This window comes from Polypterus senegalus, chromosome 16, assembly GCF_016835505.1.
Source record: "Polypterus senegalus isolate Bchr_013 chromosome 16, ASM1683550v1, whole genome shotgun sequence".
Classification (NCBI taxonomy): Eukaryota; Metazoa; Chordata; class Cladistia; order Polypteriformes; family Polypteridae; genus Polypterus; species Polypterus senegalus.
In genome coordinates this window covers 91,643,393-91,655,586 of record NC_053169.1, presented here as the reverse complement: position 1 = coordinate 91,655,586, position 12,194 = coordinate 91,643,393, and the positions used below count along the sequence as shown (strand labels likewise).

The 12,194-nt window shown below is 43.5% G+C and overlaps 1 protein-coding gene across 1 annotated transcript in view; it reads right to left on the bottom strand.

The window, feature by feature from the left end:
* Positions 1-12,194, bottom strand: part of akt3a (v-akt murine thymoma viral oncogene homolog 3a) — a 400,245-nt gene that overhangs the window by 66,091 nt on the left and 321,960 nt on the right. The window contains exon 4 of the mRNA XM_039738729.1: positions 6,376-6,487. Coding sequence (XP_039594663.1) covers positions 6,376-6,487 — 112 coding nt within the window. The remainder of the gene's footprint in view (positions 1-6,375; positions 6,488-12,194) is intronic.

Genomic DNA, 12,194 nt, shown 5'->3' with positions numbered 1-12,194 from the left:
TCTCATCCCTTCCCACCTTCGCCATAACTTCCCCTAACTCTTCATATCTTAAATCATTATTGAGGCAGATTAAAGACTTAAGTGAAAAATTAAAGAAAACGTACTAAGTAATCGCAACACAAACACTGACTTAATCAGGTTTAACGCAAAAAAGATGTCGACGAAAGATGAGAAGATGCGGACCGCCAGGGTAGAGAAAAGCTGAGCTGCTCAGGAAGGAGCAAGCGCATCAACCTCTGAGCAAAGGAATGATAAACGTACAGAGAAAGAAAGAGGATGAAAAGTATGAACGCTCATGTCAAGTGCAGTGCGCCGTTACTGGTAAATAAATAATGCAGTTTACTTAATATGATAATCACATGCATTAACGCTTTAGCTTTGACAGCCCATTTAAAATATGTGGAGATGCTGTGGGATTGACGTGTGCACATCGGCAAAACTAAGCGGCCCACAATGCTCTTCAGCTCAGCCAAGGAGTCAAGTAAATTGAGCTGCTAAAATAAACGAGCTTCAGGACAACCACACAGCAGGACAAAGTCTCCTCTCCGCTATGTGGACAACTCGCACAGCCACAGCCCAATTAAAAACAAGACAAAGCAAAGCGATCTCCAGACCTTGTGTGCTGCAGCTGATGGTGACGTTCATCTCACTAGCTGAAGACAAACAAGCACATCAGAATTAAATCATTGGGAAGACACCTCTGGACAGATTCGTTTAAAATTATTCCATTTGCAACAAAACAAAACACAGACCCATGCTTTGTCAAACACTTCACGCGGTCTACTGCCAAAATATACTATTATGGGCTGGAAAGCATTGTGGTGGCGATGTTAAGGATTGAAGCTCAGTCGTTTTCTTACTAAAGACTTGACATGACACATCATCGAGTGAATTAAGAATTTGGAGTGTGGACCACTGAGGCGCGTATAGCCCCCCTAAGCCGACACACAGCACACTTGTATTCACAGCTGGGAAGCACTTGCTGCTCACACCCCCACAGCACAGCGCAGTACAAAGCACCAAAACATGCTGATCACAGTCCTTTTCTTCTCTTCGTCTCGCTCACTCTTCATCGCTCTGCCTCCACTCCTCTTCTGGCTTCTTCCTCCCGACTTTGGCTTCCCGAGTAGTGGCGGTTGCACTCCAGGTGTCCAATCACCTTCTTCTGGTAGTACTTCAGGGTGAGGTGGAAGTGGTGCCAAAGAGGGATCACCAAATGTCCAGGCACCCCGTAGTGGTGGTCACAGGCCCCCTGCAAGGTTGAGCGTCCATGCTCCAAATCCGCGTTCTGTGGGAAGTGATGTCCTGGACAAGCTCTCTCCCCAAGGTCCTTACATTGTCAAGGTGCCCTAACCGGGAAAAGGACCCAGCCCTCCGCCACAGGAGTCGTACCAAAATACCGTGCAGGCAGAATGTCACATCTGTGAGGTGACTTGAAGATGTCCAATTACTGACCAGCCCAGCAGAGGCGTTCAGATGACTTGAAGTGGGCTATTCGTACAAATCTACAGACGATTTTGTGAAGAAGAATCAAAAAAAAAAAAAAATGTTCAAAAGAGATGACAAAAATGGCCCGGAAGTAGAGAGAGGCTTGGCTGCTAAACAACGGGCCGCTGCTTACTGAAAGCAAAGTTCTCCTACTTTGCCTATGAGCCAGTTTTTTTTTTTGCCGAACGTACGCTTTAGTCCTTGTACACAATGCTTAGAATTTGCGGCTTTAAATTTTCTTTTAGGCAAATAATAGCTAATCGGGGTTAAAAAAAAAAAAAAAGTCACAGTAAAAATGTTAATATTTGTAAACAGTAATAAATGCTCTCGTAGTGTATATATTTACACACACACACCCAGTAACTGCCAAAGTATTCTACTTCACAACGTTCATCAAGTGGCTGCTTTACAAGCAAAGAAGAAATGCGTTTCTAAGACGCGCGCAATGCTGAACATTTAACTTTCTGTCACCCGAGGATGACGTGTTTAGCACTTAGCTGATATCTAAACAAACAGGCTGGATGGAGTGAGCGTCCTCCTCTCGTTGGTCTAATATCTCACGTGTGTTCTTCACGTACGCAGTGACCACGGCTGATTGAAGGTGCATCTTCTCCAAAACCTCCTGTCAGTCAAATTCATTTTGTAAAAGTAACGTACTGTCATTAATTTACAATTTCACATGTCCATTTAAACCTGATGGCAGTCTGATGGCCCCTCATGCTAGCTGGTCCCTTCGGGAAAAAAACGTGCACTTTGAAGGAAATCAAACACATCGCGCCGATACAGTTAGGAGAAACGCCACAGTCTCTTTAAAAAGCGGCAGATGATCACATGAAGTGTTTAAACATCTGTGACTATCACGAGGCATCTGCTAACCTGCCTGGAGGAAAACGGAATTGCTTGGTGATGGATTACAAGATGACTCGACTGTCTCGGCTCATTTTAATTGTTTTATCAGTGTCATAAAGGTTTATGAGAATGTCTTTTAACTGAAGAGTCAATAACTTCTGACAGTCCATAAACAGTATTTAGAATAAGGAGCGCTCATTGGATCTCAGGCTAGGAGGCCCTGAAACCAGCAGAAAAGGAGTCCTTTATTGTTTTTCTTTTACATTAAAATAGTCTTGCAGTTTTACAGCAAGACAGAGAATTTTTTCCCTCGGATATAATTAAACTACGACTTCTGCAGTGTTTGTTTTCTGGGAGTTTCCTCCCAGAGTCCAAAGACATGCAGGTTAGGTGCCTTGGCGATCCTAAACTGTCCCTAGTGTGTGCCCTGCCCGGGGTTTGTTCTGGGGATTGGCACCAGCGGACCCCCATGACCCTGAATTAGGATATAGCAGGTTGGACGATGGATGGATGTTTTCTGGGATAATCGGAGCGTATGGCAAAACAACAGTAAAAATAATAGATTTAAATAAAGGGAGAAGTATTGTAAAGTAATTACAAAAAAAAAATACTGCAAAGTGTATCTGTAGCATAACACTCAGTCAGGACCAAGGGGGGCTACAGCCTATCTAAGAAACATCAGGTGCAAGGCAGGAAGGGTCCACTCACACAGACACCCACACTGGGCCGGCGTGCGGTTGGCAAATCCACAGATCTTTGGGATGTGCGAGGAAAACACGAGCAGCCAGAGAAGAACCTGCAGCAAGAAGACACCATGCAAACTCCACAGTGCTACTCCGTCCCAGGACACCTCGCTGTTAAGTATATGTGTATCACTAAATATCTAATAATTTCTACGTAGCCATTACTTTAGAAGTAGCTTTTTGATTTCTCCAGCGCCTTCAGGACCATCCAGTCACCTCTGTTAAAGAGTAAACTCAGATTTGCTGGTGGATGAGCCTGTGGTATCCTGAATGATGGACTCGAGGACTGTGAGAGCAACACTGGAACACCATAAGGAACAGGCCTGTCTGCTCTTCTCTTCACTCTGAACACCTCTGACTATAAACACAACAGCAGGTCAGCAGGTCAGGTCAGCTGCAGAAATTCTCTAACCCTAACCCTAATTTCTCAGCTGATTCTGAATTTATGGGGTGTATTGATAAGGGGGATGAGACTGAGGAGAGAGGTTTGTTTCCTGTTTCAAAGTGAATTGTCTGCAACTTAACATCAGCAAAATCGCACCAAAGAGCCTCTATGTCCGGTCACTCACTATTCAAGGAGGGGATGTAGAGGTGGTCCACATTAATGACTAGGTTGGGCCGGTCCGGAACACACAGGAACTAAAGAAGAAAGGGCAGACCGGACTCTTCTTCCTGAGGAGATTTCATTCCTTTAATGTGCGTAGTGACATCCTTCACATCTTCTGCAACTTTGTGACTGCCAGTGCAATTTTTGGTGTGCTGGGCTGGTGACATCAAGAGAGGCCCACCAAATCAACAAGCTAATTAAAAGGTCAGGCTTAGTTATGGGACGCACTCTGGACCCTCTGGAGGTAGTAGGAAAGGAGAGAATTAAAACAAAACTGAGTCCCACTATGAACAAAGCTGCACATCCTCTCTTTGACACACCAACACTGAGGACGTTCAGCTAATGAATTATTCAGAATGTGTCAAGAAATTCTACTAGGGGGTCCTTTATACCAAGAGCAATACGCTTGAATAATGAACACCTCACTTGGACTGGGACTGCCAAGTTTGACATTGTCTTTTTAGTCATTCCAGTGTATACAAGGGATGTTCAAAAAGTTTTCATACTTTCATGTTTACTTGAGGTTTTTGCAAATTTATTAAAAATAAAAAAACTGAGAAATCACATGTCCATAAGTATTCACAGCCTTTGCTCAATACTTTGTCGATGCACCTTTAGCAGCAATTACAGCCTCAAGTCTTTTTGAATATGATGCCACAAGCTTGGCACACCTATCCTTGGCCAGTTTCGCCCATTCCTCTTTGCAGCACCTCTCAAGCTCCATCAGGTTGGATGGGAAGTGTCGGTGCACAGCCATTTTAAGATCTCCAGAGATGTTCAATCGGATTCAAGTCTGGGCTCTGGCTGGGCCATTCAAGGACATTCACAGAGTTGTCCTGAAGCCACTCCTTTGATATCTTGGCTGTGTGCTTAGGGTCGTTGTCCTGCTGAAAGATGAACCGTCGCCCCAGTCTGAGGTCAAGAGCTCTGGAGCAGGTTTTCATCCAGGATGTCTCTGTACATTGCTGCAGTCATCTTTCCCTTTATCCTGACTAGTCTCCCAGTTCCTGCCGCTGAAAAACATCCCCACAGCATGATGCTGCCACCACCATGCTTCACTGTAAGGATGGTATTGGCCTGGTGATGAGCGGTGCCTGGTTTCCTCCAAACGTGACGCCTGGCATTCACACCAAAGAGTTCAATCTTTGTCTCATCAGACCAGAGAATTTTGTTTCTCATGGTCTGAGAGTCCTTCAGGTGCCTTTTGGCAAACTCCAGGTGGGCTGCCATGTGCCTTTTACTAAGGAGTGGCTTCTGTCTGGCCACTCTACCATACAGGCCTGATTGGTGGATTGCTGCAGAGATGGTTGTCCTTCTAGAAGGTTCTCCTCTCTCCACAGAGGACCTCTGGAGCTCTGACAGAGTGACCATCGGGTTCTTGGTCACCTCCCTGACTAAGGCCCTTCTCCCCCGATCGCTCAGTTTAGATGGCTGGCCAGCTCTAGGAAGAGTCCTGGTGGTTTCCAACTTCTTCCACTTACAGATGATGGAGGCCACTGTCCTCACTGGGACCTTCAAGGCAGCAGAAATTTTTCTGTAACCTTCCCCAGATTTGTCCCTCGAGACAATCCTGTCTCGGAGTCTACAGACAATTCCTTTGACTTCATGCTTGGTTTGTGCTCTGACCTGAACTGTCAACTGTGGGACCTTCTATAGACAGGTGTGTGCCTTTCCAAATCATGTCACATCAACTGAATTTACCACAGGTGGACTCCAATGAAGCTGCAGAAACATCTCAAGGATGATCAGGGGAAACAGGAGGCACCTGAGCTCAATTCTGAGCTTCATGGCAAAAGCTGTGAATACTTACGTACATGTGATTTCTCAATTTTTTTATTTTTAATAAATTTGTAAAAATCTCAAGTAAACTTTTTTTCACGTAGTGATTATGGGGTGTTGTGTGTAGAATTCTGAGGAAAAAAATGAATTTAATCCATTTTGGAATAAGGCTGTAACATAAGAGAATGTGGAAAAAGTGATGCGCTGTGAATACTTTCCGGATGCACTGTATCTACACACACAGACGCACACACTCAATGAGTTCTGTGGTCGGATTTATTTATTTATTTAAAAAGAGGTCAGTAATGTGGTGTGTGTCAGCGTCATTAAGAGATTATGCATGCTAAATTCAATTAAAGTTCATTTTATGTTTCTCCAAATTCCTACATTTGTGTTCAACTTGAAGCTGTCCATTATAATCGCCAAAAACTGTTCAAGAAGCAGAACTTTTGAAAAACTGTGCAGTGTAATTCTTATACTTTGACTTCCTACTACCGTTCTACATGCGCCATGCTGGTTTCCCCAAGAAAGGCCCACTAAAAATATCAAGGTGTGTTCACGTAACTTTATAAATTAACCCCACTTAATTTGGACTGGCAGTCACCAGCAGAGGGCAGAGTGCCAGTCCATGGCAGCGCCCATTTACTCGCACACCCACACAGTGAAGAGGTGCCAGTTAGCCCAAGATGCGGGCTCTCTGTGATTTAGGAGGAAACCAGACCACATTGATGATGCAGGACTTGAACCCAGGATCTGTGACTGACCTACTGTACTACATTGCAGGCACAATTTATCTAAATATCTTCTTCCTAAAATATTTATAAAATAAATAATGGTGGGTCTGAAAATGGACTCTTAGAGGTAGGAAGTGTCACATAAAAAGTGTAATAAAGAAAATCTTCCTCTTACCGCTCTTCAGGAGTGTCAACGTGAAAGGTCCTCTCTATGACGGTGGTCCACTGTAGACATCTGATAATGAATGTGTTTGGCTTTGGTCGTTCTGTTTTCATTAACTGGCATTCTGTAAAAATAAAAAAATAAAAAACAGCAAGTTGATTATAAATTACACTACACAGAATAATGAGCGCAGTTTTAAGGTCAGCTTTTATCTTCATAATCCATCGATTTTAGGAAGTGGCTCATCTAACAGTGGGCTACCGATAAAACTGGGCGTGCGAAATTAACCCACAAAATGGGCGCCAGTCCACCAAAGAGCACACTAATTTACACTGAGCCAATGATCTTCATAGATCAGGGACACAGGGGAGAAATGTGGAGACCTGGGGGGAAAAAGCCCACCTGAACAACAGTCCTGCTCAAACACACTGCAGAAATATAAAAAGAAAAACTTGAGAAGTGATTAACGATGAGAGCCGTCATGGTGAGGCGTGATAAAGGCCTACTGCTGTAGGTACAGAGGAGCTCAGCTCAACTCAGAAGCAAAACTGCACAGCATCTTAACATTTAGCGAGACTGAAAAATCCTCAAGCTAAGCTAGAAAACGAATACTATCAATGACAGCGACATTAGATAAAGCTGCTTCTCACAAGATCATGAAAGTGAAAACATAGCGCAGCTTGGGTTCAGTACTTTGAAATAAAAGTTTCTTTGTAAGATCTGGGAGTAAAATATGAAATCTGGTGAAGGGCCTGCATACGTTTTCAACGCCAGAAAGTAGTGACAACAATGAAGAACATCCATATAGACCAGGGGGTACATCTGGTTAAAAAAGCTGAAGATGTGAAAATCTCGAGGAGTTCTGTGTTCGAGTGAAGTCTACAGATAAACACTGGGGTGCAAACCCGGTCATCCCCATTTAATTCAGTCCACAAAATAAAAGAAAAAGGGCCTCCATACACGCCAGTACAAAGTTCAAAAGAATAATTAACAGAAGAAAGCCGGCTGGCTGGCTGGCTGGCTAAGTAAACTGACGCGCTCTGGGCAGGGCAGAGGGCGCTCCATCCTGAAGTGCAGTCTGTTCCAAACTGAACGCCTCTTTCCGGCAGCTGTGGGTTTTATAGGCGGGGGACCTGAGTGAGCGGAGTCAGCTGGCCTCACTGAGGGTCTTCTCTGTACTCCGGAGGGAACAAAAGAGGAGAAGGTTAGCACGAGTGCCCCCTCTCGACCCGGAGTGGTATTACCATCTCAGATGAGCCTGCAGGGTGGTCCACAGACGCACATGCGTGACAGTCCCCAAAAGACGACATGAGACTTGCTCTCTCAACAACTGCGCCAAGAACATTCAAAACCATACAGTAGATGAAAAGCAAGAACAAGCGTCTCACTGATCGAATGCTTCTCATCGACTCGCCACGTTTCGTGTATCTGCTCATCATTAGAGGTTTATAAATAATTGAAATGCCAATAACATGTGCTATTACTGTGTTCTTAGAACATAACATAAAAATGTTCAAAAAGTACCTTCAAATTTCCCATCTGTCGATTGTTTTAATATGGTAGAAGTATAAAGTGAAATTACTGAACAAAACAGGCTGGGGGTAAATTTACTATTGAAAAGTTGACACGGGCTAAACGAGGCAAAAAAGGCTGGGAGCCCCCGCTGTGGACATTAATACGGTTAGAGTGTCTGCACCAGACGTGAGCACGGAAAACGTTTTAGACACTTTATTATTCATATTTTGTTATTTCCAATGTTTGCTGTCTTCTTCTATAATACGCTACTGTGGCTGTTTGTCTGTCTGTCCAGGATTTTAAATCACCCGTAGCTCGCAAACGGTTTCACCAATTGACTTGAAATTTGGCACACATATACTACGTGACGTCTACTATCCACTTTCGGGGTGATGATTTTTATTACTCTTTTTATTTTATTTTATTGTAGAATCAACTCTCGGCAGAGCGCAGCAGGGAGGCCATGCGGCCCATGCTTATGGGCGCCGTTCTCATTCCCTACCACCTTCGCTAATCATTCTTGAGGCAGATTGGCACTTAAGTGAAAAATGAAAGAAAACGTATTAAGTGATTGCAACACAAAAACTAACTTAATCAGTTTTAACGCAAAAAGATGCCGACGAAAGAAGAGAAGCAGCAGGCTGCTAGGGTGGAGAAAAGGAAGCAGCAAGCGCATCGACCTCTGAGCAAACGAATGGTAAACAGAGACAGAGAAAGGGGATGAAAACTCAACGCTCAAGTCAAGTGTATTCACTGCACGTTATCGTGCAGTACGCCATTACAGGTAATTCTATAATACGACAATAAACTTATTTGCCTAAATCCCCATAATGTTATGCAGAATCAGATTCCTTTTCAGGTTAAAGATTATTAAGTATATGAAAAAAAATAAAGAGCCCCCCTGACGGATACTGCTTTGGCCAGCCGGTGCGTCGAAGGGAAGGACTTTACAGAAGGGAGAGGACATTGAGTTGCTTTTCATAAAATGTTCATTTGCTTACAATCCAAGACGAAGGTGCACAAACTCTATGACTTGGCACTTTATAGTGTTAATTACGTCCAAAAAATAATAAATGTTCAAATGCATTGTGATGCGTCTACAGTACGGTAAGATTCTTACAGCCGTTACTGGTCTTTGGGAGACAGGCAACAACTCGTAATGTTCGACATCGTTGATTCGCAGACATTTGACACTTTTTTTTGACTGTGATCAACAGAGAGAGACTCAAATGTCTAAGTGAAAACAGGCGTCTGCAAAGATCTATAAATTAATAACAAGTATAAAACAATATCTTAAGTATTCATCCCTTCTAACATGACACCCCTCCATCATCGCTGGAGCAGCCAACTGGTTTATGAAGGCACAGAATTAGCTGAATGGTGGTCACCTGCCTGGGGTTTCACTTGACTGTCATTAAAGTGCACTTCTGTACGTAGAAGGGACGACGACTACTGAGTCAGTTTGGTGGGCTAACCTGTGCAGGAGAAACCAAGCAACTCCGTGAAAAGCACAAGTCAGGCCATGGAGACAAGAAGAAAACCTCCAAGTCGCTGAAAACCCCTTGGAGTTCACTTAACAGCAAATCAATCGTTAAGAAATGGACAGCGGATGGCAGGCTGGAAATCTGCGTAAAGCAGGCCGTCTACAAAAACTGTGTGGTCACTCGAGTGAGGGAGGCCTCCGAGCAACATCTGAGAAATCTGACAGAGTTACGAGATACAGTGGATGAGACTGGAGAGACTTCAGCCACAGCGCAATGCGAGAGGAGACACAGGACCTCCTGGCTGGAGTTTGCCTGAAGGCACATGAAAAAACACTGAAGTCAGTTGGAGGAAGGTTCTTTGGTCTGTGGAGTCCAAAATTTAATCTGATGGTCAGAAAGCTCAAGGCCATGTTTAAACACTGCACACCATCAAAAAGACACCATTCATCATCATGAAACATGGAGGTGGCAGCATCAGGCTGTGGGGACGCTTCTCTACAGCAGGCCCTGGAAGGAACATGAGGGTAGAAGGAAAGCAGCAAAATGCGAGGAAATCCTGGAGGAAAACTGAATGCTGTCGGCAAGACACCTGCACCTTGGGAGAAGGTTTGGTTTGCCTCAAAACGACAACCCCCAAGAGTAAAGCCAAAGATACACAGGAGTATCTTAAAAACAACAGTATGAGTGTCCGGGGATGACAAGAGTTCAGACGTCAATCCAAATGAGAATCCGTAAGCTGGACGTCACGACCACCATGACACCTGATAGATAGAGCCTGAGCAGTTTAACAAAGAGAAGAAGGATGAGGAGACAAATGGCAGTGTGGAGGTGTAAACACCTGTGACGCAAACTACTAGCGCTGACTTGAGGGAGGTGAACACTTACGTGATCAGTCAGTTTGGGTTTTATTTCTGTGATTCATTTAGACTACTTTGGAGAGATCTGTTCTCTCTTTGGTATTAGAAATTCTTGATTTAATGTTGGACAATAAATAAATCTGATAAACTTCAAGTGGACACATTCCTTTAATTGGCCCTGTACGTACAGTGAGTATGGAAAAGAATCCCCCCCTTCGAAATATTCCCATTGTTTTGCTTTACAGCCTTAAATGAAAACACACAAACCAATATTTTTTCCAGCTTTACTTACTCAATGCAATCTGTAACATCCAAGTGAAAGATATCACAGCTACAGTTCAGAAGAATTAAAAAAAAATAAAAAACAAGAAATACTGAGATTAATAAAAGATCACCCCCAACTCAATCAGGTGTCAGTGCCCACCATTCCCATTGTGGTTACTGGCTTCCTTCTACCTGTGATCAGTTGTAATCAGTGTGATTAGTGAAGCTCTTTCTGGTCCATTCATTCCCTTGCTTGGCAGAGCAACGGACAGCAAACAACTGACCGTGGGTGGCCAGTCACTTTAAAAAGATCTCAGGGACAGAGTTGTGGACGGACATAAGGCAGGAGATGGAGACCAAAAAATCTCAAAGGCTTTATCGATCCCAAGGAGCTCAGTAAAATCCATCATAAAGAAGTGTTTGGTACTCCTAGTACTAGGCGTGTGCGATATACATTGTTTACGATTATATCTTAATTGCTGTTTTACGATATGGAAGATTAAATTATCGAGTATGTAACTCGCTTTGCAAAAAAAAAGAAACACAGAGTTCATTAACTAATGCAGCAGTGCAGACCACTGTGCGTGCGCAAAGCGAGTTGCGTAGGCCTGCACGTCCAGCAAGCTGCAAGTTAGCATCGCTCCCTGCCTCAAAAATGAGTGAACAAACCGCGCCAGATGATAAAACAGCCTCGCCATCTACGTCGTCAGAGTTAATTGCCAGACGTGGTTCATTCTCGCTCACATGGCAGTGGTTTGGTTTTGAAAAGACTGATGTTGCTCAATCTGCAAACTATGTGGTAAATCGGTTGCCGTTAAAGACAGCTCGCCAACTAACTTGTTTCGCCATTTGCGAACTAACCACCGTACAGAATATGAAGAATACGAAAAGATTAAGGAGTCAACTGTCCAGCACAAGTCTAAAGTAACCAAGGTACAAGTACAAAAACACACTCAGTAAACTTTAGCGGACTCATTCTGCAAAAAAAGTGCCTTACGACAAGAAAAGCAACAGATGGCATGACATAACAAACGGCGTCACAAATTACATCGCAAAATATATGCCGCCAATTCAAGTGGTTGAGAGAGATGGTTTTAAACAGCTATTGAATACTTCAGATTCAAGGTACACACTGCCTGGCCAAAAATATTTCAGTCAAACAGCTCTGCCTAAGTTGTAGGATTCGTGTCGCCAAACTCTGACGCATAAACTGCAAAAGGTTTCACATTTTGCCACAACAACGGATTTATGGTCAAGCCGAACATCCGAGCCATACCTCTCCCTGACGGTGCATTTTACGGACGAAAACTGGCAACTGCAAAGCTTCTGTTGGCAAACATCCTACCTCGCACAAGATCACACTGGCGACATCATTGTGCAAGGTCTGAAAGATGCGCTGGCATCATGGTCACTGCGAGAAGACCGCATGGTTTGCATGGCAACAGACAGCGGGGCTAACGTTGATTAATAACTGGAAGAGGCTACCTTGTTTTGGGCATAGGCTTCATATTGTGATTGGTGAGTAATTTGGGGTTTCTCAATAAAATGCAGTTTAGGTTAAATTGATCTTATTTATTATGACGTTTAAAAATACAAAAAGACCTGTTAAGTAAAGCTATAGATGACAAAAATATAATTCAATATCATTTCAAATAATACATTATCTTGGAATTATTGTTATCGTCAAAGTCCCAGAAAATATCGAGATATT